This window comes from Mastomys coucha, unplaced genomic scaffold, assembly GCF_008632895.1.
Source record: "Mastomys coucha isolate ucsf_1 unplaced genomic scaffold, UCSF_Mcou_1 pScaffold13, whole genome shotgun sequence".
Classification (NCBI taxonomy): domain Eukaryota; kingdom Metazoa; phylum Chordata; class Mammalia; order Rodentia; family Muridae; genus Mastomys; species Mastomys coucha.
The window spans coordinates 70057487-70085358 of record NW_022196895.1 but is presented as its reverse complement, the minus strand read 5'-3'; the positions used below and the strand labels follow the sequence as shown (position 1 = coordinate 70085358).

The window sequence follows — 27872 nt, the reverse complement described above, 5'->3', positions numbered from 1 at the left end:
TTAGTTGTTCAAAATTTTATTAACAAAACCTCTTTATTTGGGGGGTTGGGGGGATCTAGGCAAGGGTGAGTAAACTTGAGTCTCACACCAGCACTGAATATGGAGAGGAGACAGACAGTGACAAAAGGGAAGCAGAGGCCCTTTGATAAGGGCAAATGGAAGCCAAAATGTGGATGGTGAGGATCAAACAGGCGGTAGAATAAACAGATAAATGGAGGAACAGAAAGCTGGCAATGCAGGGCCACTCCCCTAACTGAGTGCAGGGCTGAGAGGCTCTGGGCTGGTGGAGTCAGCGGTCAGCACTAGAGCGAAGGTCGGTAGTGAGTGGATCGTGTTGGATCGTTTGGTGCAGCATCAGGGCAAGTAATCCTGCTCTGTTGGTCATGGCTGTGCGAACATTACGTTCCTGCTCAAAGAGCTCGTCCAGCTTGTACCACTGCCAAGGAAGTGGAAGGAAGCATGAGCAGCAGCTCCTGCAGCCCAGGAGGATGCTGCCACACCCGGTGTTGAACCTACCACCCGCACACGCTCCAGGTCCACTTCTGCACGACGAAGCTTCTCCCAGCAGTAATGGCGATTACACTGGCGCTTGGGCAGGCGGCAGAAGTCACCTGTGAGCTCAAAGACATCACGTACAAGTGGACACCCACAGACCTCATCAGCTGGCACCTGCAGAGACACCGAGGGTCGTTGTGGTTAGGTGAGGGGGAGGGGAGACTCTCTGAAGGAGAGTATAAAGGAGACAAAAGGGTAGGAATGGGAGATGGCTAAACAGTAAAGGGAGGGAATGGAGCTGATGGGAAAAGAGAAGGAAGGAAGAAGAGAGGCAAGAACAAACGGTGTGAGATGGGATGCAAGGGATCTGAGGAGAAGCCTTACTTTGGGGTCCCGTGAGTGCTCAGGACACAGCACCTGGAGCCGCTTACAGTACGTCTTGCTCTGAGGATTGTAGACATCACAGAAGAGTCGGGTAGCCCTGGGAGAGGTTCACAGGAGGGTGGCTTTGAGTAGCTCCAGGACCAACCACGTCAAAAGCCCATACTCATTTCCAGCCCCAAGTCCACACCTAATCCCATTTCCAACCCCACCCATAACCGCCCTTAACTCCACACAGCAGCCTTACTCACCCCTCAATGCGTGTGGGGTACATGGACCCAAAGGATGTCTGGCTCTCATACTGCAAGGACAAACACAAATAAAAGGACTTTGGGTACCCTCTCATGCCACCCAAGCAACACATCTGTCCCCTGTGGGCCCAGACACTCTTGAACTATCCACTCCCTTAGGACAGCCTCCTGACCTTAGCATAGCAGCGCTCCATGTGACGCAAGGCAACTCGTGGGTTGATGGGATGCCCGCAGGAGACACAGAAGATCTGCAGATCCGTGTCATCGCTGTCATTCTCGTTGTTCTGCATAGGTTGAAAGGAATGATAAGGCCAGGCAGGAGTTCGTACTGGGTCCTGCCCACTCTACTGCTCCTTTACCTCCTCGTCCTCTCGCACAGCTTGCTGCTTGGCACGGAGAATGATGGCCTCGAGCTCGTGGAATCTGCGCTCCATCTCTTGTAGGCGGGTGCGGGCACTCTGCTGCTCACGGCGGATCCGCTCGAGCAGCTTCTTGCCGTGCTCTTCCGCGATGCAGGGGCTTTGCTGCCATTGCTGGATGCGCTGGGGGAGGATCTCATAGATTCGGCTGCAGGGAGATAGTGAAGTACAGGCAGAAAGGCACCAGAAGCAGTGAGTGAGTTGACCAAGGGACAGTGAACGATGGACCACCCGAATAGGTACAAGGTTGAGTGATTGAGGGAAGGAGGGGCAGGTGGTGACTGAACAGCAGCCAATGGGGGTTGGACTGAATAGTACATAGACAACTAACTATAGATATATGGAGGGAAAGTCTGGCCATACCCTAGCTTTACTTCTTGAGCCCCTTCAGTGCCCAGGAAGACTCACTTGGCTGCCAGCTTCATGCCACAGTCATCTGAACAATATTTGGACCCAGGCTGGGCGGCGCGCACACAGCCGGGCCCCAGGCACTGTGGTAGAGAGGCAGGGTCCTTGGCATCAGCCCTCTCTGGGTGTTTCCATTTGTCTTTATGCTTCTGCTTCTGTCGATGTCGTTTGTATCTCTCCTCTTTCTAGAGGGCAAGACGCGTCGTGTCAGGGTTCAACAGGGTCAGCCTCAGGCCCGCTCTGCCGCTCCACTCCAGATGTCTGGCTCTGTCTCCCTCCCTGTGCCATCCTCTTCCTTTAACACCCATTTTACCCTCTCCATCACCTTCTTCTCGGACTTCTTCTCTCGACGCTTCACATGCTTCACTTTTACTGCCCGTTTCCTCAGCGCAGGGTCCAGGAACGGGGACTCCTCTGCATCGCTCATCCAGGGCTGCAAGCAGGGCGTGCACTGACCCACCTGAGCACTCATGGCCACATCTACCTACTCATCACCCCTTTTCCACTCTGTAACTTCACCTTCTCCCCTGCCTCCCCATCACGGGACGAGCTTGTTACTCACGAGGCCGTGATCATCAAAGGCCCCAGCACAGAACTCCTGGTACAGATCAGGGTCCAGTGCTAGGTCCTCATCTGAAAGTGGCTCAGGTGTTGCTGTAGCCTCTGGTAGCTCCTTGACCACTGATGACAACACTGTCCCCTCGTCTTCACGGTTACGCCCCAGCTTCTGGGACTGCTGTGGCTGCTGTTGAGTGGGTGGTGGCCGGCGGGGCCTTGGCAGGGCCTCTGAGGGTGTCACCGGCGAGAGCTGCGGGGCAGAATCTCAGGACTGGCCCTGACCGCCCTGCCCGCAGCCCTGCCCCGCCCTGGGGGGCTGGACTCACCGAGGAAGGGAAGTATTTGTAGGATTCCTGTGCGCAGGAGGAAGGCCTAGGTCAGCCCCAGGAAAACGGAGGGCCGCCCTGTCCTAGCCCCATCTACTTACCCTTGCCTTGCCTGGTCTCACAAACGCAGATTTAGCCCTCCCCTCACCACAAAGATATGCTCCATCTACCCAGTTGTGCCCTGGCATGCCTTACAACCTAAAGCTATCTGGTCCCTCCCAGAGCTTTCAGCTGAACTTGCTAGGCCCATCCCACCAGGCTGGACATAACCACACTCCACCCACCCCGTCCACTTTCTCCTTTGTAGCTCAAGCAGCCCTACTTGGGCCTCCCAGCCACGCTCTCCTATCTGATCCTGCCCAGCTCTTTCCATGCTCACCCGTGCCCGCAGTTGACACTGGCGAAGCCGGCACTTCTGCCGGATCTTGTTGGGGCCCCCAAACTTCTTCATGTCACGGCAGAAGTCACAGTGGCCACAGTCCTCGGTGCGTCGGCATGCCTCGCACTCACCACACATCCGAGCTGACCGTTTGATTTGTTGCTGCTGCTGCTGGTGATGCTAGGAGGACAATATCCAGGGTCGGGATGAGGATGGAGATGAGGCCCAAAGCACAGCTGTCACCCACCCCAAGCACTACAGCTACTCACCTGGCTAGGTGTGGCCACCAAGGGCTGTGGAGAAGATTTGTGGGGCGAAGCCGAGCCCCGAGCAAGCATGGTCCCAACCCCTGTCCCTGACCCTGCCCGGCGCTGCAGCTCTGGATCTGAAGCAGGCCTCTTGCGCCCTCCTCCCTCATCCCGGGGCTCACTGCTGTCCCGCTCACTGCCATCCCTCTCCCGGCTCTTTTTGTGGCGGTAACGAATCTCCAGCTTCGGGTCCTTCTCTGTGAGGCAAAGAGTGGGGGCCAAGGTGGGTTTGTGGGAGGGATCTGAATGGTCCCAGAACCTCTTTCTCTTTTCCTGCCCCACCTCCTTGTATGGCTCATGATACAGGAGAGAGCCGTCCCTTCCTTTGAGATTCTCCCCATTTGTTCACATTGGGGCTAGCATTCAACTTCCCCACAGACCAACCATCACTCTGGCCACACAGCACACCGTTATTACCCAGGATCCCTCCCGTTAGGGCTGCTCTTCACTTCCTGGAGCCCGCTTCCTTCCCTGCCCATGCCCAGGCCTCACCTCGGCAATCCCGACAGTACCATTCCCGGATGGCCTTGGCCATCTTCTCAGTGATCCGGATGCAGTCTCCATGGAACCACTCGTTGCAGTTGTCACATCCACTGCATACGATAGAGCAAGTGGTGGAGATGTGAGGGGTACGCTTCATCAGGGGTCCCCATCCCCACCAGGCATCAGCCCGCCGGCTTCTCCCTAGCTCACATCATGAAGCAATTGATGTCCGGTTTGCGGCAGATGCAGTAGATGGGCGCGTTCTCCCCATTCTCAGACTTGCTGTCCTCCCCAGCATCCGGAGGTTCCAGGTCTGAGCCATCTCCTTCCTGTGAGACCCACCCCCATGATGGCTCCTTAATTCCCCCCACCCCTTACAGCCCCACCATGGCTCACCACAAATTCCAACTATGTCTTTGGATGTCCCATTAGCTTTTCCACTATAGTTCGCCCAGACCCTCCTCACCTAACCCTTGGCCTCATTGCTTTGCCTATACTTCTCCATCACTCAGCCGTCCCGTCACACACCCATCCCGTCAAGCATCCTGTCACTCTGACTGCTCATCACATACACTCACCACACCATCCCCTTCAAGAGTTCTACCAGGATAGCACCTAATTTATTCTGCTGTCTTCCCACCCCGGCATCCCACAAGTGTCTACAACTTAGCTCACGGACCCCACCCCCGATGACGGTTCTCCAGAGCCCGTGCAAATACACTCCAGGGCCAAGTCCTCCTCTCTCTGACGAAGGAGCTTCGCGTGAAGGTTTCCCACAAAACTGCCACCTGGAGTCCCCACGATGGACCCCCTACAACGGTTCATCAAAGAACTCACAGATGGGTCACCTCCAACCTCATCACACCCCTTCAACTCACCGGCCCCGAGACTGGGCACGCAGCTCGCCAGGAACCCCGCGCGCCTGCCAATAGGCAGCGGTTGCCAATCCCCCCTCGACCTCTGCCTCTGAACCTCGATCCGACCAGGAACTCACCATCTCTCCGCTCCGGACCCCGCGCAGCAACCCGCGAAGCTGAAGAAGCTCTCCGGCAGCGTCCGCCGCGGTAGCAAAGGCGCCCGCAACTACTTCCGCCACTGGCCCCGCCCCCGCGGCCCCGCACTCTTGCTCCCCACGCCCGGCGCGACCGCCGAGCGGCAAACAAGCAGGTCGTCCAACCTAGAGCCGCCGCGAATGTCTCTCCGTCGCCGCCATCTTGACCACCGAGTCCGTAAGACAGCGCAGACCATACGTTCCGGGAAGTATGGCCGCGCCTATAGCTCAGGTCCTGCGAGCGCGCCGCCACCTTGTCGGTCAAGTCCGTACGGTGGCCGCCAGAGGGCAATATGGCCGCCTTTGCTTCGACGTCGCGACGCAGACGTCGTCAGCCGATTAGCGTCATCGGGCGGACTCCGCGCGTTCCTAGGCAACAAATAGGAGCTTCCGGATCACGGCTTCCGAAGGGCGTGGCCATCTTGATGTTTGACTCCGTACGGTGATTGCTGCTGCCACACGCAGGGTAATCCCCGTTACTGCCTAGGCTTGTCTCATTCATTCCTGCAACCAATCAATCATTTAGCTTTCCATGCTTATCAATGGGATGCCAAGCCTCCGGAGGGGCGATGAATGTCGTGTCAGTATCTGCCCCAGTGGTTTCTCCACTTTTATCTGCCTCCCCCATCATGTTTTTCAGCTAGATCTTGTTTTGTTGTTGTTGTTGTTTTGTTTTGTTTTTGTTTTTGTTTTTTGTTTTTCTTTTTGAGTGGGGGGTTGACAGAGTCTCTCTAGTCCTAGCTGTGCTTCAACTCACTGTGTAGACCAGGCCGTCCTCAAACTCACAAAAATCCACCTGCCTCTCACACTCAGGTACAGGGGGATTAAAGTCATGCGTACTCATATCTGACTAAAGAAAATTTTTTTTAACTTCTTAGACATGGTGACACATGCTGGTAATACCATCACTGATGGGGCTGGGGTTAGAGGATGCAAATTAACAAGGTTTGCCTGGAGTTCAAATCCAGCTTGGACAATTTTGAAACCCTATTGGTGGTGTAGGAGGATGGGAAAGGAGAAAAAAGGAAAAGAAAAAAGAAAAGAAATGGGTGTATAGATAGCTCATTAAAAGCCAGTACTATTGAAATTTTAATTACATAGCTCTAAGTGAAAACGAGGTGCCAGGTACAGTAATTCCCTAGTAAAAGTACGCAGGGCCTTAGTTCAACTCCTAATATTTACAAAAACAAATAATGAAAAGAATTCTTAGGGCCAGTGGCGGCCCTTGTAGCCCAGCCCAGCAACCTGAATTCTATTCCCAGAACTCATACAAGAGGACAGGAGGTGAGGGCTGACAACCACAAGTGGTTTTTGACTAAAGCTGGAGTAAAGACACACACACACACACACTCAGGGGAGGAAGGGGGATGAAAGGACAAATAGAGGGGTCTAGAGATAGCTCAGGGACTAAGAGTGCGCTGGCAGAGGACATGTTCCCAACACCCACATCAGGCAGATCAAAGCACTGTGAATCCAGCTCCGGGGAATCCTGCTCCTTCTTCTGGCCTCCAAGGGCACTGTGCGCACATGAACATGAATGACAGCATACATAGACTTAATTTAAAAAAAATTACAAACTAATAATTTTATCCCCCCCCCCAAGATAGGGTTTCTCCTTCAAGACAGGGTTTAGGTACAGCTGTAGCTATGCTGGAATTCACTCTACATCAGGCTGGCCTGCCTCTGCTTCTGCCTCCTCAGTGTTGGGATTAGGCATGTGCTACCACCACTGGGCAAAAAAATAATAATTCTTTAACTTCAATTTTTTCTTTAGCTCTGTAAGCTGCAGGATAATGTCACAGCACCCCACACTTCTTTTTCTGTTTTTGTTAGGCTTTCTTGAGATAGTCTTTAACCCAGGATGACTTTAAACTTCCACCTCTGTCACATGGTAAGTCCACCAGAGAACGTGCACAGACATTCTTAAAGTTGACTAGAACGTGTTTCCTACCAGTGGCTGCAAGAGACTTTCCCAAATCATGTATCCCTGCGCCTCACTGCTGTTGTTTTTGTGTGTGTGTGTGTGTGTGTGTGTGTGGTTTTTCGAGACAGAGTTTCTCTGTGTAGCCCCGGCTGTCTTGGAACTCACTCTATACACCAGGCTGGCCTCAAACTCAGAAATCCACCTGCCTCTGCCTCCCAAGTGCTGGGATTAAAGGTGTATACCACCACTGCCCGGCTTCAAATGATATTCTAAATAAAACTGCAACAAATGTTAACATAGCTTCATACTTACTTATTCCTGACTTGACAATCCCCTTAAAGACTGTAAAATTAAAAGGAAAAATGAGAAAGAGGAAAACCTGAAGAAACTTTGTAGATTAACTTGCTTTTAGTTATTTACTTTTGCAAGACCCCAGATTCAAATAGTATCCAACAGCAAAGATCATTTATTCTGCAGAAATCCAGCATGTAGCGACCCACCAACTATCAGAATCTAAGACAAATGTGTGCTTCACAGGCATAATTTAAAGCAGAATCAGAATTTGAGGGTGGGGTAGATGGCCTTTAACCTAATTGGTTGGCTATCGTGTCTCTGGGATTGGCTAGCGCTCTGGAGAGTTTGCGGAACCTTTGCTGGGGGGCGGAGGGGGGGACGGTGAGGGGGCTGGAAACTTACTAACTCCCAGCTCTTGCTGCAGACCAGGTGGCGGGGCAGCTTCTGATTGGCTGCCTTCGGGGTGTGGTTTTTCCGGTTTCTTGTTTTGCTGCCTTCAAGATTCTATTTTACAAGTTTAATTGTGAAGTTGGAGAAGTGGCTCAGCAGTTATAACTGCTTCTTGTTCTTACAGAGGACTCCAGTTGGGTTCCAGGCACCAATTGTGTTACAAAGGTGGGCCCTAAGATGGCAACACAGCTGCAGATACCCTTGTATGGCTATCAGAGCTTAGCCAGAGCTAATTGCCATGAGAAAACACAAAGCTAGCACCCAGCATTTCTCAGAAACCCTGTGTCTTATTGTTCCTCTTGTTGCAATGAAACACCATGGCCAAAAAGCAAGTTGAAAAAGAAAAAGTTTATTCAGCTTACACTTCGACATTGTAGTCTACTGTAATTTTAATTTTTTTTAAAGATTTATTTTTATTTATTTTATGTGTATGAGTACTGTAGCTGTACAGATGGCCGTGAGCTGTCGTGTGTGTGTGTGTGTGTGTGTGTGTGTGTGTGTGTGGCTGCTGTTGATCTCAGGACCTCGCTCTGGCCCCGCTCGCTCCACGCAATTTACTGTAGCTGTCTTCAGACGCACCAGAAGAGGGCATCAGATCTCATTACAGATGGTTGTGAGCCACCATGTGGTTGCTGGGATCCAAACTCAGGACCTTCAGAAGAGTGGTCAGTGCTCTTATCCACTGAGCCATCTTGCCAGCCCGTAATTTTAATTTTTTAAAAACCTATCTTTAATGATGGTTCTTAAATGCTTTAACTTCCCTTGTAGCCCACCACCCACCAGAGGTAGTGGAAAAGAAGGGATTCAGGGGAAATGGACCTGTTTAGAACTAACTCTACCGTGAAATGCTACACACAGCAGAAAGGTTCTTTGGAACAACTCCCATCTGTGTTGTCTGGAAATGGGCAGTTCAGTTCACAGGTTAGCAGGCAGCGGCAGATCAATGTACTTGCAAACACGTCCCAGATACACCAACAGTCTAGTTTGGTAAAGTTGGGTTAGCAACAACATTGACACAACCTAGCAAAGACAGCCAGGCCCCAGCCTCTGTTCTAGTCACCAGGAAGGACCCTGAGGGACGCCAGGAGAAGTTCTCAGCTGTGCCTCTTTAGGGGAAGCAAAGATAAGCGAAGACGAGAGACCCACAAGCCTTGCACAGCTAGCTGCACCAGCAAGCCAAGCTCTGTCTCCATCATTCTGTGGAGTCCTATTTAGACCCTCTGTAGAAATAAAGGTAAAAAAAAGACTTTTGAGAAAGAAATAAGAAGCCAAAACTACCTATAGTAGAGACACCTGCTTGTATAAGAAAAACAAAGTTTGTAAGGTCAGGAGGGCTGGGCTGAACTAAAAGCTGCCCAGAAGCATTATATTATATAAAATAACTGATAAGACCTGTAAGAACAAGATTAGATGTTCTACCTCTCCCTGTACTGGGGTCCAAGAACACCCTGACCCCACTAACTAAAATTCCGAGACTTTCCAGCTCCACCGGTTCCAGGGGCTTGCCAGGTACAAGAGTTAGGTAAGGGGGCAACGAAGCCAAAAACAGCCCCCATGAGCAAGCCAACCAATGCCTGAAGAGATCCGTTGATACTGCACCAATCAGAATAAGCCAACTAGCCCCGTTGCCTTTGTAAAAGTATATAAGGTGTAGGCTTCTTAGACTCACGGTTGCCTCTTCCTACCAGGATGAGCAACCCCACACACGTTGGATCAAGAAACCTCATGCCTTTTGCAGCGATCCATTGTCAAGCTGTGATTTGTGGGGTAGAGCATTTAGGCTAAGACTCGGGGGTCTCACACCTCCAGACATCATGTGTCCTCCATGTGCCTTGTCTCAGCACAGGTCTTGCCTCAGCATGTGCATCCAGTCTGAGTCTGCAGAAGCGGCAAGACAAGGTTTCTCTGTGTAGCCCTGGCTGTCCTGGAATTGATGATGTAGACCAGGCTGGCCTCGAACTCAGAAATCCGCCTGCCTCTGCCTCCCAAGTGCTGGGATTAAAGGCATGCGCCACCACTGCCCAGCCTCTCACACTCTTAAAGATGGACCTTTTGGAGCTAGAGAGATGGCTCAGTGGTTAAGAGCACTGACTGCTCTTCTGAAGGTCCTGAGTTCAAATCCCAGCAACCACATGGTGGCTCACAACCATCTGTAATGAGATCTGATGGCCTCTGACAGCTATAGTGTAGTTAGATATAATAATAAATCTTTAAGTGAGCAGGGCCCACCAAAGTGAGCAACCTTTATTCCCAGCAACCACATGATGGCTCACAACCATCAGTACAGCTACAGTGCACTCGTATACATAAAATAAATAAATAATAAACCTTTAAAAGAAAAAAAAGATGGATCTTATAGAGACATTTTGTCAGTTGAGGTTCCCTCCTTTCAGGTGACTCTAGCTGTGTCAAGTTGACATAAAACTATCCAGAATACCCTGTGTCTCAGGGACCTTGGTTTTTTTTTATTTAGAAAACTAAAGTTTCTTCATTGCTCCCTAAAGGACCATCTGCCACAGGCAAAAGCCTGATTGGGTCAAGCACAGAGTCCCACCCAGCAGGCTCGGCTCAGGGACCCTATTCTACCCAAGAAAGGAAGAATTCCGTGAGAGGAGGGATCTACCCTTAAGCTTTTAGAAACACTGTAAAACCTACTTGCTTCCCCTGCTAGGCTGCCATTCTCCACTTTCATGAGATGTCCTGTCAGTTTGTTCCCCAGTAAACTTTTTTCTACCCATGGAGTAGTCTTTTTCGGTGAATTCCCTGCACTCCCTTACAGCACTCATATTGGGTAAGAGATCTGTGATAGTTTGAATGTGAATGGCTCCCAGAGGCTCTTGGGTTTTTTGTTTTTTTGTTTTTTGTTTTTTTGTTTTTTTTTTTTTTTTTTTTTTTTTTGTTTTTTTTTTTTTTTTTGGCTTTTTCGAGACAGGGTTTCTCTGTGTAGCTCTGGCTGTCCTGGAACTCACTCTGTAGACCAGGCTGGCCTCCAACTCAGAAATCCACCTGCCTCTGCCTCCCAAGTGCTGGGATTAAAGGCATGTGAGGCTCATGTTTTTGAATGCCTGGTCACCAAGAAGTGGTCCAATTAGAAAGGATTAGGAGGTGTGGCCTTGTAGGTTGAAGTGTTTCACTGGGGTGGGCTTTGAGGTTTCAAATAGCCCATTCCAAGCCCAGTCTGTCTCTTCCTGCTACCTGAAGATCCAGATGTAGGACTCTCAATTACCATGTCTGCCTGTGTGTTGCCTAGGTATGAAGACAATGGACTAAACTTCTAAAACTGTAAGCAAGCCCAGTTAAATGCTAGCTTTAATCAGAGTTGTTGTAGTCACGGTGTCTTTTGGCAACAATAGAATACTGATGGTAAGACTCGCCATAGTCAACCGGGCAGTGGTGGCTCACGCCTTTAATCCCAGCACTTGGGAGGCTGATTTCTGAGTTCGAGGCCAGCCTGGTCTACAGAGTGAGTTCCAGGACAGCCAGGGCTATATAAAGAGAAACCCTGTCTTCAAATCAAACCAAACCAAACCAAACCAAACAAACAAACAAAAAAAGAGTTGCCATAGTCATGGTGTCTTTTGGCAGCAATAGAATACTGACTAAGACAGCATATGATCATCTTCTTCTGGGACTTTCAGGTTCCTGGAGTCACATGCACATGTCCTACACAGATACACACATATACCCAGAGACATATTTTAAACATAATAAATGGTAAAAAAGTTAAATTGAGTTTTCGTATAGATCGCTTTGACTTCAGCTAACTTAGTCCTTTAGGGTTCGTGATGGCTATTCTTGGTTGTCAGCTTGTGTTACTTCTGGGCTTTCCCATCCAGGCTTCTTTGTTCCCTGAAATAATGACTCTTTAGCTATTTGATATTTAACTATTTAATAAATGCTTAGGCTATAGGCTTCAGCTTGTTCTCAGACTAGCTCATAACTCAGTTATTCCTTTTATTTTAAGCTGAGTTCAGCTGTTTCCTCTCCTCATCTTCTTATGACCCTCTCATTGTTTCCAAGGTGAACCTCTTGCACCTCTATTTCCCGGAATCCTCTCTATCCTTGCCAGATGTTCCACCTCCTATTTTCTGCCCCAGCTCATTGGCCATAAGCTTTTTTATTGACAGGTGATGCCTATAAGAGATTCTCTCTACAAGCTTCACTACATCTGGAATTAGCTAAAACCCAAGCTGGGTACGCATGTCGGGGATTTTTCAGAAATCATTTGAAATGGAAGACCCACCTTCAATCTGGATCTTTTGAAATGAGAAGATCCACCTTTAATCTGAGCCATGCCTTCTGAAGGCAGCTTATATAAAGGACATGAAAGAAGAAAGCTTTTTGGTCTTTTTTCCTGCTTGCCGCCAATGGGGTGTCCACTCTCTCGCTGGCACTATAGCCTACTTTTCTGGAATTCCAGCATATACTGAAGACCAGCTGAGACATCTAGCCTCATGGACTGAACAAAACTACTGGATTCTTAGATTTTTTTTTTCCATTGGTAGACAGCCATGTTAGACTAGCTGGGCCATATCCTGTAAGCCATTCTAATAAATCCCCTTTCTATATCTAGATATGAGCTTGTGGTACTTGATTAAGTTTGACTTATATATCAACCCCATTGGTTCATTATATTGGAATGATTAGTCATAATGAAGTGGCACTGTTTGAGAAGGAACAGTGAAAGTTGGCACAGCCTTGTTGGAGAAAGTGTGTCCTTGTAGGTAGTAGGCTTTGAGGTTTCAAAACTCAATGCCAGACCTATGTGTCTTCATGGGGTCTTCCATAATGATAATGGACTAAATTTGAGAAACTATGAGCAAACCCCCAATTACATGTTTTCTCTTATAACCTTGGGGCTGGAGAGATGGCTCAGCAGTTAAGAGCACTGACTGCTCTTCCGGAGGTCCTGAGTTCAATTTCCAGCAACCACATAGTGGCTCACAACCAACTGATTGAGATCAGATGGGATCAGATGCCCTCTTCTGGTGTGCCTTAAGACAGCTACAATATACTTACATATAATAAATAAATACATCTTTTTTAAAAAAAAAAAAGGTAACCTTTGTCATTGTGTTTCTTCACAACAGTAGAATAGTCACTAAGACAGGCCTTGGTTCCAGGAAGTGGGGGACTGCTGTGACAACTTGTTGGGATTTTAAATTAGGAAAGCAGTTGAATGCTCTGAACTGGCATTATTGGGCCATTCTACTGGGAACATAGAAGACAATGGTGCTGAGAGCAATGTAGATCATGGTGACTTGGCTTCAGAGGTTTCAGACGGGAAGAATGTGTCTGGTTTTTGTCCTTGTCCTAAAAATTGGCCTGAGGCTAAATTGAAGAGTTTTGTATTAGTGTTGGCAGAGGAGATTCTAAGAAGTAGTGACTCTGTCATGTGGTTCTTTGCAATTCTTCTTATGCAGATCTTTAAGGTCATGTGGTTCTTAGCAATTGTTCTTATGCAGATCTATAACACAAAGAGGCAAGAGAGGGCCAAAGAGAAATTTTTTTTAAAAAATGTACATTTTGAGGAAAAAAGGTACACCAGGAAGTGTAATGGAGCTCAGTCCAATGCTCAAGGAGATTAAAAAAAAAAAACTGTTAAGGAAAGGCCTGCTGCTAAATGGAACTAAAAGGGTGGCGACCTCAGGGCAAGACCCCATCTTGCTAAGCTTCCAACTTGTAAAAAGGAATGAAATAAAAGTTTCAGCAGTGAAGGAAACTATAGAAAACAGAAAGCTGATGAAAATGTGTCTGAACAAGGGAGCCATGTTCCAGGCCCAACAAAGCAGAACTTGGCAGCTGCAGCCACAGGTTTCTAGATTTAGAGTCAGGATACAAGCAAGGAATTGTGGAATCTCCCTCCAAGGTTTAAAAAGGCAGGAGACCAGGCATGCGGCAGGGCAGGCTCTGCATGGAGGCCCAGAGAGGGAGACCAGGCATGTGGCAGGGTGGCCTCCACATGGAGCCCAGAGAGGCCACTGTGTGAAGCTGTGCAGGTGAGTCCTGGATTATGTTAGAGGTACCAAGATGTTGGAGATGCCAGTCATGGAATTCCTGCCAAGGAAAGCTGCCCACGGAGTGTAGAACCAGCTCAAGAGAGAGGAGTCTGCTGCTGTCAGCAAAGCTGAAAGGAGTTGGAGACTTGAAGAACATTTTGACATCAGCTATGGAGATGCATAATTTGTACTTTTCCCAGCTGGTTTTAGGTACTGCTTTGATCTATGCTTTCATTTAGAATTGGAATGCATATCTCATGTCATATGTGAGAAGTATGTGATCTGTCCTTTTTTATTTTTATTTTACACGGGGTTACAGTTAAGAGATTGCTATTTGTCTCAGATACTTTGAACTTCGGATTTTCTAAACAGTGTTGAGACTGTGAAAGATTGTGGGGACCTTTGAAGTTAGATTGAATACATTGAATTTTGATATCACAAACCTACCGAGGCCAGTGGTTGAAATGTGGTGGTTTTAATAAGCATGTCCCCCCAACCCTGACCAAGCTTAGTCATAGGAAGTGGCACTATTTGAGAAGGATTAGGAGGTGTGTCCTTGTTGGAGGAAGTGTGTCACTGGAGTGGGCTTCATGTAAGGTTTCAAAAGCCTAAGCCAGACAAGATTCACTGTATAAGTTCTGTTCCTCTACAGAGCCCTGACTATATAGGCCTTTTGGATTTTATACGTTTTGAGAAGTTTCCTGACATTATTTCTTTAAATTTCCTGTGTTCTTTTCTCTCTAAGTATCTATCCATTTTTGTCCCTGTGTCTAAAAACCCACTTCACATATACTTACTTGGCTATGACTGACCCCTCTCACTCTCCCAACCCCACTTAAGCCTTCCTCCTCAGTATTCCCTCTTCCCTTTCATATCATAGATATTTGCAATTTTCTATTTGGTGTTTGTATTGCCCTCTGTAGAGTATTGCTGGGAATGAGCAAAAGATACGTATTCTAAATACTACCATTTCTTTTTCAGACTCCATTTAATCATCAGGAGAAACTAAATCCAAGGTCCCAGGGCCTAGGGAAACTGGGGACTTCCTTATATCCGAACAGCTTCTGTTGTGGATAGGTGTCTGCGTCCAGCCATCTTAGGGACAATGTCTTTATCTGCTGGCAGGGTCAAACAAGTTCAGGTTCCCAGGCCTAGGTACGAACACCTAGCCCATTTCTCCAAAAGTTTTTGTTTGTTTTTTAATTGTCTGTTAACCTAAGTAACATAGAAATTTCTGTTATCTAAACCAAGGTGCATAAGTTGTAAAAACATATAACCTGTTATGCCCTAATTAATTACATGCAGCTGAGTCGCTCCTCCCTCCCCCGCCCCCCATCAGTCTGAGCGCCAGATCTAATGTCTAAGAGAATGATTTAAGGACCCTGAAGCCAGGTGCCCTGGATATAGTCCAGTCTCCAATGGGTACTTACTCTCTTCCTTAATCCACAATGTCAAAATACAATTAAATAACGCGGCAGCTCCCCTCTCACTTTGTCTTCCCATCCTTTAAAAATGCTGTATAACTTCCCATCGGACCGTTTAGATCCCGAACTGGCGGCCTCCCTGAGCACACAGAAAATAAAGCTTTCATTTTAAGCTTCTGCATCCGAAGTGAGTTTCCTTGGCTTCCATCTTGATGTAGCTAATCCCCATAAGGGCAGAATCTTTAAGCTCACCAACTTGGCTGCTTTCTGGAATCATCTGGGAATTTTTTTTTTTTTTTTAAATGCTCTGAGTGTCTGAGCTCATAATTTGCTCCCAGTCTCTGGTGTTTGTAGAAACTGCACCTGACGACTCTGCGGCAGGTTGGAGAACCTGTCTGAGCTGTCCAAGTCATCTAGAACGCTGGGCTGTGATCACAGAAGGTTAACCAACTGAATTTACCAGAGCGCGCCAGGGCTCAAAAAGCCAGACTTCTGAATCAGAAGCGATCCAATCCTGCCCCGGCTCCTCCCCAGGCCCCGCCCATAACCCCGCCCCCGTTGTTGTTGGATTCAGGGGAAAATGCTCGCGCTAACGGAGTCTGCGCTGTTGGGGAACACTTTTGTGCGCCTGCGCGGCGGCCGGCTCGGCGGACAGTTTGAATTTTGGCTCTGGAAGTTGGTTTCACGATTGGGCGTTTCGGTCGTAGTCTGGTGCATTCGGTCCCCAGCCACGGCGCAGGCTCTTTGCTCCAGACTCCGCGAGGTCGCTGGCTCGGAAGCCACCCGAGGAGGCATCGCTTAGCAGGTTCGGGGAGCGGGCGGCACGGAGGGTCGGCCCCCGCCTTGCCGGGTTGCGGGTTCCAGCGCGGCCAACCTGGGCCTGGGCAAAATCGACATTGTTATGAGGGGTTGGTTTTTTGTTTTTTGTTTTTTGTTTTGTCATTTTTTTGTTGTTGTTGTTCTTGGTAGCTGCATGGCGCGATTCTCAAGCAGGAGCTTGACGAGGTCGCGTCGCGATGTCAAAAGATTGGACACACTTGCTCAGATTGGCACCTTTCCACTCATCCTTTCGAGGACCACGCGCGGTGGCCCTTTCGCTCCACTTAAACCCCAGCCTAGAGGAAGATGGCACTTCTGGTTTAAGGCACCAGGATTGCAGGAGCCTCCAAGACTCGTTACCGTTGTGTATTTGTTAGACACTGAGTTTTGTAGAATTGGAAAAGAAAAGAAAGCCTACGGTTGCGTTCTTTCAGAGTTGTTTACTTGTGAATATTTTTAGATATTGAAAGTGAACAGAAATTTGGCTTTACTTTCTTTTTAAAAGTGTTTCTCTATGTTTTATCTAGACGCCTAAAGGATGGCCTCAGATCTAGAACAGTTATGCTCTTACATTAATGAGAAGATTGAGAATATTAAGAAAATTCTGTCGATAAGAAATCTTGGTAAGCAAAACAGACTCAGTGCGTCTTGATTACTGCTCTGCCGTGGCTGTCTCTTAGTAAGGTCAATTTTAGATTCCCAATAGTGATTTTTCAAAACACTCCAGAGTCACCGTCTTGAATAATGCAGAGGGGAAGTTAAGTAATGGGTGACCATTTCATTTTACCTACATTCTTCTGGGACATAAGGACCAATAATCAGTACTCACGAGGCAGAGGCAGGCAGATCTCAAGAGTTTAAGGCCAGCCTGGCCTTCATAGTGAATTCCAGGACATACAGAGCAATGTAGTAACACCCTCCCCCCAGCCCCACTCACCTTCAAAAAACAAAACAAAACAAGAAAACTCAAAGTCTCTGAAATGAACTTACCAATTCACTTTAGTTGTTATGAATTTAGTGTCAGAACTAGCAATGCAAAAATAAGTATAGTAACACACAGTTCTCAGAGGGATGTAGTTATTGGCATTTACTAAGTGCTGACTCTTCCACGTCCATGAAGTAAGTTTTCCAGCCACCTCCTGTAACAGGTACTGCTACGTCAGACTTCAGGCCAGGAATGTCTGGCTGGTCCCTTCTGCTTCCACACAGCAAATACCATCAAATACCAAGTGTTCTTCACTTACTTGTAGTTCGCCCTTTGGTTGTTTGAAGCACACATACAATTTCATTTTTTGTTGATAGGTTGTCTCTGTGAAGTCTTTGCTGTCCTGGAACTTTGTAGTTCTTCCACTCACAAAGATTCTCCTGCCTCTGCCTCCTGGTATTATAGGTTTGACTAATCACATTGACTGGTCTTAAAACAGTGTTTCTTTCTTTCTTTTTTTTTTTTTAAAGATTTATTTATTTACTTTATGTGTATGAATACACTGTAGCTATACAGATGGCCATGAGCCATCTTGTGGCTGCTGGGAATTGAGCTCTGGCCCCGCTCGCTCTTGGCGTAATTCACTGTAGCCATCTTCAGACACACCAGAGGAGAGTGTCCGATCTCATTATGGATGGTTGTGAGCCACCATTTGGTTGCTGGGATCTGAACTCAGGACCTTCGGAAGAGCAGTCAGTGCTCTTACCGGCTGAGTCATCTCGCCAGCCCTTGTTAGGTTTTCTTTACTTAAACATATTTAATGTGTGTGCTTGTAGGAGTTGCTTTACTTCCACCATGATCAAAAAAAAACCAGGTCGTTGGGCTGGAGAGATGGCTTAGTGGGTAAGAACACGGACTGTTCTTCCTAAGGTCCTGGGTTCAAATCCCAGCAACCACATGGTAGCTCACAACCACCCCTAATGGGGTCCTTTTCTGATGCGTCTGAAGATAGCTACAGTGTACTTATTTATAATAATAAATACTTGAGCCTGAGCAAGCGGGGTCTACCAGAGTGAGCAGAGGTCATAAAAGTCAATTCCCAACAATCAGATGAAGGCTCACAACTATCTGTACAGCTACAGTATGTACTCATATACGTAAAATAAATCTTTAAAAAACAGACAGGTTGTTAGTTAGGCTAGGCAGTATGTGCCCTCAACCTGCTGAGCCATCTTGCTTTGTTCTAAGTCTCTTGTGTTTGTAGGGGGAGGGAACTTGAGGTTTTCCAGTCCCTCATAAATCTGTGAATATAGAGAGGTGCTAGTTTACGGTATAAGAAGCATAAGCATGCTGGTCCTAAGTATAAACATCTTGTCTTTGTTCTTCCAGGAACCCAGGGTTTTCACCAGCCTGCATTTTTTTTTTGTTGTTTCTATCTCTGGTTAAGGGTTTTGACTAGCGAGAATGAATTGTAAACTTATATTACAAATTCCAAAGCAAGCTGCTACTGTCTTCAAGCCCACCTCCTCGATACAGACATACTTGAAGGGCAGTCTACACATAAGTTTCTCTCCCTGGCAATTGAAGTTTTTCCAGTTTTCCTTAAGAATATGTCCTCTGGCCAGGTGTCGTGGTACACACGCCTTCAGTCCTAGCACCAAGGAGGCAGACGGAGGTGGGTCTCAGCGAATTTGAGGCCAGCTTTGTCTACAGAGCGAGTTTCAGGACAGCCAGGGCTACACAGAGAAACCTTGTCTCACCCTCACCTCTCAAAAAAGAATACGTCCCCTGAAGTAGCTAACAGCCTCACCTGAGATTTTCACCTCTGACGCCCTGTGGTTGGAGGCCTCAGAAGTCATCGGATCGTATCCATAGTAAAGTCAGTTCTTTCTTGTGGGTATGTACTCACTGAGACCAGGAGCCTCCTCTCTAGCATCCTTCCACATCTCCTGACTGGGTTTGTTGTAGCCTCTGCTCCTCTGCCCCGCCTGGTGTTCCTGAGTCCCACCTCATGGCGGTGCCTGGAGAGAAAAGCCTCTTTGTGATGAATGCTCAGCTAGGCCTATTTTAGGTGTTTATTATTTCTAAAGGTTTTACTTACTGAAGGAATTTCCCAGAAACAAACGCTGCAGGGAACACCTGGGCTTCTTTTCCTTCTTTTCCATACTACTTGGAAATGAAAGTTAGGCGAGGCCTGGGGGCACACACCTGTAAGCCTGAAGAACCCGAGGCAGGAGGATTTACATTCCAGGTCAGCCTGGGCTACTGCATAGCAAGAACTTGTCATCCATTATCAACAAAACAAGACAGACATTTAAGATTACCTACAGGGACAGGTCTTAAGAAGAATTTGTCCCTTTTCCACTCAAATGTTTTTCTGAGCTGTAGGTGTCTGTTCCAGGAGTTCACGTGGGACTTGTATGTTTGGGTTTTATATATACTTTGTTTTCCATTTTTCTTTATCCTAGGCCAGGAACCTGCCTTGAAGACCACCTTAAGTAAAATAGGCGATGAGATCATTATAGTAAATGAGCTTCTAAATAAAATTGAATTGGAAATTCAGTATCAAGAACAAACTAACAGTTCACTCAAGGTAATGCTTTCCTAACATGAACGGAGCAGGCAGTGAGCCCAGAGATGCTCATCACCAGGTCCTTTGTAAGGATCTTTCTGTTTATGATGTTTACGGCTTTGTTCACCATTAGTCTATAAACTAACAGTGTGTTCTCAATATGACAGAGTTAAGAATGACAGCCATTTCTTTTTTCATGCTAATGGCCAATAGCATAGAGCTTTACTAGAAAGTATATTTTCTAAAGAATTCTTTGTAGGTTTAATATAAACAGATGATGCCTTGGGGGAATGCCGAGTGAGAACAACTGCCTTGCATGAGACAAGATGTGAGTCCTCATCTTGATCTTCTCTGCCACCCTGAGAAAGCCATGCTACTTCTTGTGGTCTCAGGGTTTTCATTTGAAGAACAATAGCTGTTTCTTTCTTCTTCTTTTTTTTTTTTTTTTCTTTTTTTTTGGTTTGGTTTTTTGAGGCAGAGTTTCTCTGTGTAGCTCTGGCTGTTCTGGAACTCACTCTATAGACCAAGCTGGCCTCCAACTCAGAAATCCGCCTGCCTCTGCCTCCCAAGTGCTGGGATTACAGGCGTGCACCCCCACTGCCCGGCCAATAGCTTTTTCTTAGCTACCCTCTGTTGTCTCATTTTTATAACATATAGGGACTCCTCATTAAAGAAAAGCTTGAACTTCACTCACATGAACGTTTTGTTCTAAATAAGTCTTCTAATTAACTTCAGCTAATAAGAGCTTTTGTGTACTTTCCTAATGAGGAAAACAGCCTGCACCATGATTATCTCACGCAGCTGGTGGAGCACTGGACCGCTCAATGAGCTTGAAAATATAGCTTCCAGGTCCCCTCCAGCCTGCAGTGCTTATCTGAGAGGACTTTTCAGCTTTAGGGATAATTAAGCTTAGTGTAATCCCCAGTTGAAAGGAAAGTAGTGGCCATGAACATAATTTGGTTCTTGAAAAGAAAAATGTCATAGGTTCAAAATGGAGAACAGTATTGGCCTGTAAGTTTTCATCTTTCCTGGAACTCAAGGTGTGGATGGGAGCTCAGAGTGTGTTCACCTGGGACATGAAGTCTGGTCACATGATTGAGAGCCAGGAGGCAGGAAGCTTTCCACATGAGTTCCTTGTCCCAGGTTCTAGAAGAAATTAAATAAAACACACTTTATACACACATACTGAACACATTCCCAGCAACCACATAGTGGCTCACAACCATCTGTAATGGGATCCAGTGCCCTCATCTAGTGTGTCTGAAGACAGCTACAATATACTCATATAAATAAGATAAATAAATAAATCTAAAAAAAAAAAAGTCTTGCTCACAAGCATTTTTAAAATTTAGGAGCTCTGTGAATCTCTTGAAGAAGAATTTAAAGATGTGGAGCATCTCAAAGAACATGTTCCTTCCCATTTGCCTCATGTGACGGCGACCCAGAGCTCGTAAGTACACTTCTGCTGATTCTTGCTGTCTGGAGGTATTTGTGGAAACAAATACCTCAGTCATTTTCTGCCACCTACTTGAGTGTTTTTTTTTTAAGTGTTCATTCAGTTTCTTGTCTCTTACAGTAAAAGCCGTCTTGCCTGTCTTCCCCAGTTTCCTCACTCCCTCAGGCTTTGGCCACTCTGTTCTTTGCTGTGAGAATAGAATAGGGTGCTCAGGGCATCACTGGACTCCTTCCACTAGAAACCAGGCTCCTGCCTCCTGCCAGACTGACAGTGACGGTCTTGTCATCACCAAGATTTTGACCTCTGGGTAATATCTCCCGTGACTCTTGAGAACCAGGGTGCCCACTGCCTGAGGGTAAGATAGTGTCACGGACCGGGATTTCTCGCGGGGTCCCTGTTTTGCGGGACAAGGGATTCTGGCCAGGTGGGCACAGGATTCGGCTTTGACAAACAGACTACACACGGGTGGTGTAAAATCTGAGTGTATTTCTTTTAAAAATGACATGAGGCTTTTACAATCATTGTAAAAGAGAAATAAAAAATCTGGCAGCTCAACAGTTGAGGTACCTCTGAGGCTATCTGAAACATACTGGGTCTAAAGCAGCAGCTATCTCCTCTGAACTGGTGCTGGGCCCGGGGGACTGCGAGAGATACATGAATCTGAGTCTTAGCCCATCTAAGTTCTAGTGCTAGTCCTGTATGTGAGTCCAAGTCTTTCTTCTTCTAGTCCTAGTGTTAGACTGAAGTCAGGTAGGCAAGCGACCCCCACACACCCAGGTCAGCAGGGTCTGGTAGCTAGGTGTGTAGCAGGAGGAAGAGGGGCGGAGCCCTCTCTGTTGAGGTATTCTTATGCTAATTCTTTGGTTCTTGCTAGAAGCAGGCAGAGGGGAATCTTGACCTAACTCTTTCAGCTAATGTCTTAGAGTGAGAGAAACCTTTCAATTACTCTCTAGTACTTAAAACATTAAACTAGGATAGTTGGAAACATTGGTGAAGGTCAGAAAGCAATGTCTGAATTTTCTCTTGCTAGCTGTAAGAAAATGATATCTTGGTGAGTTCCAAGCACACTAGAACGAGGACATATCTGGGCCACCTCTGAGTTTGGGGTGTCAGGCGACAATGTGGAGGCAGGAGACTGACTTTCTTTGAAGTTTACGCCTCAGATACTGGTGTGTGTGGCAAGATAGGCTCTGTGAGCCCAGAGACAACTGGAGAAGCCAGCAACTCTTCACCCTTACCACTCTCCCAGCAGCCCTCGTGCCTGGCGTTCAGCTGCCACGGCCACTGCTCTTGTGAGAAGATGGCTTGAAGGTCTCAGGGAGCTGAGTGCTTCTTCAGCTCCGTGCCCCCCGCCCGGTGTCCCTTGCTCCCCCACTTTGTTCCTAGATGCTGTTTCCATACTGCCCTGTTTCCTTGAGTCTCGTCCTCTCCCTCTGCCCCTTCTGTGCTGCTGCTTGCCTGACCCAGTCATCAGTGCTCTGAAGTGTCCAGTTCTAGTCTTGGCATCTAGTTCTGGTGTTCTTGTGACCTGCTGGAAATCTGGAGTGGGAGCTGTTTTCTCTCAGAGTTGGCAGGTCCAAGGCTGAACTCAGTGGCTCTTTCGTTACCCATGTGTCCAGCCTATGGGTTTTTGTTTGCCTGGGCAACCCCATGGCTTGTGTTGCCTAGGCAGGGTCTTCGTCTTCACTGCTTTTTCTCAGCTACCAACTACCAGCTACCAGCTATCCAGTATGTCTCTCGGATTTTGTGTCTTTTCCTCTGCCTTGTTCACATTGCCTGGCTCTCAATTAGATCTTGTATCTATCCTTCTTGTCTATAAGAGTTTCTCTCGGCCGGGCGGTGGTGGCGCACGCCTTTAATCCCAGCACTTGGGAGGCAGAGGCAGGTGGATTTCTGAGTTCGAGGCCAGCCTGGTCTACAAAGTGAGTTCCAGGACAGCCAGGGCTACACAGAGAAACCCTGTCTCGAAAAACCCAAAAAAAAAAGAGTTTCTCTCTGTGCTCCTACCTTCCCTGGACTCTCATCTCTACTCCACCTCTCCAGTCCTGACACCAAAGTTGTTTCTAACAGGTGCTTTCAGCAGGTACAAATGTTCCATAGCTAACTTAATTTTTGAAGCATAGCATGATTTTGGTAGTATGTGTAAGAATTAAAGAATAATAAATCAGTATCTATATACGTATGAGGTAAATTTAGAACCAGACCCCCCTCTGCAGCAGAGGGAATCGCTGTCTGGCCTTGTTGGTGCTTAGAATTTCCCTACAAGAAGGACAGAGTGCTGCTGAAGAAAGTCACGACTGAGTATTAGAGGAAAGAGGCTTTGTGGTCATCAGTCAGACTGTAAAGTGGGCTGCTCAGAAGGTAGATAGCAGAGGAGTGTGGCCTGCACAACGGAACTGCCGTGCCACACCTTCAGTTGTCCAGCCAGGACAAACTGAAGCTTTGAATAGGTTGAAGTGGATTCAGTCAGCTGGGCATGTGGGAGTTACCAGGCATGTCCTTAGTATATGGTCAAGAAGAGAAAGTTCAGGGAAGATTCAGCCAGTTTAACGATGGAGCTCATGTGGTCATTCACAGAAGTATGGCACCATCCCTCTGTTTTTACTTTAATTCCCGCTGTAATTCTATGACACGGCTAGGACAGAGTAGTCCAGATTTTATTGACCGCCCACAATAACCTGCTATGTTTGTTGTGCTCTGGATGTGATCTTCAGCTGTTGTCTTTCCAGGGAATTCCTCTACTTCTTTCTGTGTTGGACCTCTCTTTTCCTGATCTGGGATTTCTTTCTTGGAATAGTTCATGCATTATGGCAGCAGATGTCTCTTCTGTCTGGGAAGTTAAACAACCTAAGAGCTCCAGCCTGTTCCTAGACTTCACTCACTACAGTGCATATCTAGACTCCATTTGCTGTAGAACAAGTTCAAGGGTAACCCGTGGTTCTTGCTGAGTCTAGATAGCCAGTGACATAATAGTAGCAACCAATAGAATCCACTAGGGGACACGGAAGACGACCGGCGTTTCCAGGTTCAGAGCTAGGGAAATGAAAAAGAAAAGCTGGTTGAGCTCAGCTTTACACATGTTGACTTTGAGAAGCAAATAGGAATACTCGTGAAGGTGTGTGGTATACATTCTGTGTATGACATGATCGGGCATATACATGAAAGCAGCCATACTCTACCTTCAAAGTTCCTTTTACAATTGAGATCTTCATAACCAAGAGATAGGAACACAAAGAAAAGTTGGCTATAAAATTATTAAACAAGGATGTGATATGTCACACACTCACAGGCCCCTCCTCCCCGCAGTTTAAAAACCACGTTCAGTTTGCTCCTTAACTCTGACACTTGTCTGTCTGCACGTTCGTCTCTACTCTAGAGTTCACAAGCCAGATCTGGATCCTAAAGAGTCAGCTAAAGCTGAGGAGCCTGTGCTGCCAAAGAAGCCTCCTAAGGAGCAGAGGATTATTAAGGAGATGCACTTTATAACTACGGATGAGTTCGGTGGCGTTCCCTCGTGAGTACTGAGTGCAAGTTCTCTTATTCAGCTGTAGTGTGATTTATCTCGTGCACCTGGCGCTTTAAAGGCTGGCTCTCCAGTTGCTAGTCAACTGGCTTTTAAGAATTCTTCGCTGTTAGAACTACTTGTCTTGATGACCTTCAGTGTTGGTTGCCTCTTGGATTTCTGGAACAGGATCAGATATTAAAGAGCCAGCTAAGGCAGAGGAAGATTGGGTTAGCAGAGTGAGAAGAGAAGGCAGTTGGTGCAGAAGGTGTCGTTAGGACACAGTTGATCCAGGAGAACCTGAGCTGAGCGGATAGAACAGTTGGAGCTGCCAATACTTGGAGACTGGGAGAAGGGGCTCTTTAAGCCCGTAGGGAAGCTGAGGGAGGAGTGCGTGGGAGAAGCATTTGAAGGGGCTGGGCTGGGACCTAGGAGGAATGGTTAGGAAAGAAATTAGATCCAGAGATCTCTTTCTCCCCCCGTCCTTCTTTCTCTGTCTAGTTTTAGGGAGTGAAAGGGGTGCATGGGAACAGAGGGTGGGAAAAAGAAGAACCCATGAAGGAGCAAAGACCAGCTCCATTCAGCCAAGTTTTATGACTTACCAATCATGCATGTTGATTAGTAGTGTGACGAAGTAAAAAGGCTGGGAAGTGTTTGTGTCAGGGACTCACTGTGTGGTCCTGACTGGTCTAGAAGTCATTATGGAGACCAGGCTGACCTGGAACTCACAGAGATCTACCTGTCTTTTCTCCTCAACCCTGAGATTGAAGGTGTGTGCTGCCATGACCATCTTTGTACTGTCACTTTGTGGTTTGATGCTTGCCACTTTTCTTGTAGAAATGTCTGCATTTTAGGTATGTTCACAGCTTTCAGGGAATGGTGTTATCAAGGAAGAAATATATTTCTCAAAGGAAAAGTTTGTGTGATGATTTTTTAAAGAATAACTACATAGAACACTCAGCTCCAAATGACATGTGTCAATCAAATCCCTCTCCTCAGGGCTCAGGGAATCCTGCAGAAGAGGAGGTGGGAGTGGAGTGTAAGAGCCAGAGGGGATGGAGGGCACCAAGAAAACAAAGTCCTCTAAGTCAGCATGATCAAAGCACATTTGAACTCACAGATTAAGTGTGCATATGCAGGTCTTCAACAGGTCCTTTGCATATATTGTCTTAGTTTGGGTTTTATTGCTGTGAAGAGACACCATGACCAAGGCAACTCTTATAAAGGCAAACATGTAATTGGCGCTGGCTTACAGTTCAGAGGTTCAGTCCATCATCATCATGATGGGAAGCATGGCAGCATGCAGGCAGACATGGTGCTGGAGGAGCTGAGAGTTCTCCATCCTCACCGGAAGGCACCTGGTCAGCAGGCAGCGAGGAAGAGACTGGCTTCTGAAGGCAGCCAGGGGGATGCTCTTTTTCCTGCAGTGGGCGGAGCTTGAGCACTAGTACCCTCAAAGCCCAGCAGTACACTGACTCTATCCTCCAACAAGGCCACACCTCCTAATAAAACCACCATTAAAACCACCACATAAAACATCCAGTGTAGTGTTTGTAGGGGACTCCTGAGTGTGCAAACAAGTGAGTCTTGCTGCTTCTGCCTGTTCTTGGACTCTCTTCCTTCTGTTTGTCCGATTCCAATATGTTTTTCTATTATTTTATATTTTATCTTATTTTAAAAAGTAGCAGAAGTAAGTCTTTAAATAAGTAATATTTTCTATATGTTTGTAATATAAATAAATATAAAGTAAACTCAAAAAAGAATAACTGCATGCTTTTTTTTTTAAACAGGTACATGAAATCCCGTTTAACATATTGTCAAATTAATGATGTTATTAAGGAAATTAACAAGGCAGTAGTTAGTAAATATAAGATTATACATCAACCAAAAGCATCTATGAGCTCTGTGAAGAGAAGTCTCTACCAAAGATTTATTAATGAAGAAACGAAGGACACAAGAGGTAAAGGGATGGGCTCTGAGGGCGTCAACTGCGGTTGCTGGGGAATCCCAGTGAGATGCAGCCATTCTAGACACTGCTGCCTCTGGGCGTTAGTCATCTACGGCTAAGCTGCATGTCAGCATGTGCCTGTCGCCATGTGCTCGGCCGCTTGCCAGGCTTCAGTCCTCACAACACCCTCGTCTCTTTTTGCAGACTAGACAGAGTTGTTGGCTCAACCAAGGTCTTTAGTTAGCTGATGGAGTTGTTGTGGGTTCCCTTAGCTAACGTTTCCACAAAATGTCTGGGTGGGCAGCTAGGGTGTACAGTGTCAGCAGGGATGCCTTGTGGCCCTCGTAGATGCAACAGAATTTTAGCAGGAATACCACTGCTTTCTATGTTTGTAGTTGGAGAGGGACAGTAAAAGGGACTCAGCCATTCACAAGGGGACACCATAAAAACTTATAGGAGAGTTGGCCGAGTGACAATCAGAGCCTGTCGCTTCTCTTTTCAGGTCATTACTTCATTGTGGAAGCTGACATAAAGGAATTCACGGCTTTGAAAGTTGACAAGAAGTTTTATGTGATCATGAACATTTTGCGGCATTGCCAGAGACTGTCAGAGATCCGAGGGGGAGGACTTACCCGATATGTCATAACCTGAGGCCGAAGGCTTGGGACTGACTGGCAGTAGGGTAGAGAGGGTAGTTTTGAAATTTCATATATATTTTTAGCTTCTCCGTTTCCTGGCCTTGTTTGTTACAGAAGTAAAACTTTGGATAATGCATATATATTTTCAAAATGTACTGCCTTTAGGAGTATGGATGAAGCTGTAGCTCACAAGCACAATAAGCCAGTCAGAAAGACAAATTCTGACTCACGTGGAACCTCTGTGTGTAAGAGTCAGGAGACCAGAAGGAGGATCTTGAGAAGTATGGAGAAAAGGGGAACAGAGAAGGCAGTGGACTACTGTCATAGGAGAACAGAAGCAAGGATTGCCGGGAACCAGCCAGGGGAAGGGTAGCAGGGACACAGGCAGGAGGTGGATTAGGATAAAGCGCGATGCCACAAGATATATTGTAAGCCGCCTTCTGTCCAGCGGAAATAAGGAGGCAAACACAAGCCCTTCTCCAAGCAGGTTTTATTCAGGAACCTTCATTTTTACTTCTTCTTATTAATCTCTCTAATCTCTTCAGTAGTAGTCTCTCTAGTAGTATCTAGTAGTCTCTCTTCCTCAACCCTCAGCCTTCGCAGGTTAAATACTTTCCCTGGTCTCAATCAGTATCAATTACGTGGCAAAGCATAACAGGCTGCGGGAAAATCATACCAGCTTGCATCACAAACTAGAGGCACTCAGCTTCTCCAACTAAGGGCTTGATTATCAATGCTCTCTGCTCTGACCAGAGACCAGGTGTTCAATATAGGGTGGCAGCTGCGGCTCCCCACAATATATAAAAATGTAGGAGCGGGACTCATTTCTTTGTATGCTAACATAAAAATTAATTTAAAAAAG

The 27872-nt window shown here is 46.9% G+C and overlaps 2 protein-coding genes across 6 annotated transcripts; one reads left to right on the top strand and one right to left on the bottom strand.

The window, feature by feature from the left end:
• On the bottom strand, window positions 1-5342 carry Cxxc1 (CXXC finger protein 1). Of its 2 annotated transcripts, none has more exons than XM_031366021.1 (15): window positions 5003-5342; window positions 4219-4337; window positions 4018-4118; window positions 3487-3722; window positions 3218-3397; window positions 2839-2865; window positions 2517-2762; window positions 2280-2387; window positions 1955-2139; window positions 1487-1694; window positions 1301-1411; window positions 1128-1177; window positions 880-976; window positions 517-669; window positions 1-436 (listed from the first exon to the last, which is right to left on the bottom strand). In XM_031366021.1, exons 1-15 carry the CDS (start codon window positions 5003-5005, stop codon window positions 290-292), a joined length of 1971 nt encoding a protein of 656 aa, XP_031221881.1. In that variant the 5' UTR covers window positions 5006-5342; the 3' UTR covers window positions 1-289. The 2 variants fall into 2 exon arrangements, with proteins under 2 accessions (XP_031221881.1, XP_031221880.1); XM_031366020.1 differs by having other exon boundaries at window positions 2268-2387; window positions 5003-5256.
• On the top strand, window positions 5269-27872 carry Ska1 (spindle and kinetochore associated complex subunit 1). Of its 4 annotated transcripts, XM_031366026.1 has the most exons (8): window positions 5269-5525; window positions 6893-6950; window positions 16497-16592; window positions 19363-19487; window positions 20819-20916; window positions 24299-24436; window positions 26215-26384; window positions 26875-27150. In XM_031366026.1, the coding sequence occupies exons 3-8, from the start codon at window positions 16508-16510 to the stop codon at window positions 27021-27023; spliced, it is 765 nt and encodes a 254-aa protein (XP_031221886.1). In that variant the 5' UTR covers window positions 5269-5525; window positions 6893-6950; window positions 16497-16507; the 3' UTR covers window positions 27024-27150. The 4 variants fall into 4 exon arrangements, with proteins under 4 accessions (XP_031221886.1, XP_031221883.1, XP_031221882.1 ...); XM_031366023.1 differs by lacking the exon at window positions 6893-6950; XM_031366022.1 differs by lacking the exons at window positions 5269-5525; window positions 6893-6950 and adding an exon at window positions 15749-15955 and having other exon boundaries at window positions 26875-27872.

Excerpts from the sequence above, each read along its gene's own strand:
- Ska1 (XM_031366022.1), top strand. The coding sequence starts at position 16,508 with ATGGCCTCAGATCTAGAACAGTTATGCTCTTACATTAATGAGAAGATT. Across the intron at positions 19,488-20,818 it reads AAACTAACAGTTCACTCAAG|GAGCTCTGTGAATCTCTTGA; the intron begins GTAATGCTTTCC and ends TTTAAAATTTAG. Across the intron at positions 24,437-26,214 it reads GAGTTCGGTGGCGTTCCCTC|GTACATGAAATCCCGTTTAA; the intron begins GTGAGTACTGAG and ends TTTTTTAAACAG.
- Cxxc1 (XM_031366020.1), bottom strand. Across the intron at positions 1,178-1,300 it reads TGGAGCGCTGCTATGCTAAG|TATGAGAGCCAGACATCCTT; the intron begins GTCAGGAGGCTG and ends TTGTCCTTGCAG. Across the intron at positions 670-879 it reads AGCACTCACGGGACCCCAAA|GTGCCAGCTGATGAGGTCTG; the intron begins GTAAGGCTTCTC and ends GTGTCTCTGCAG.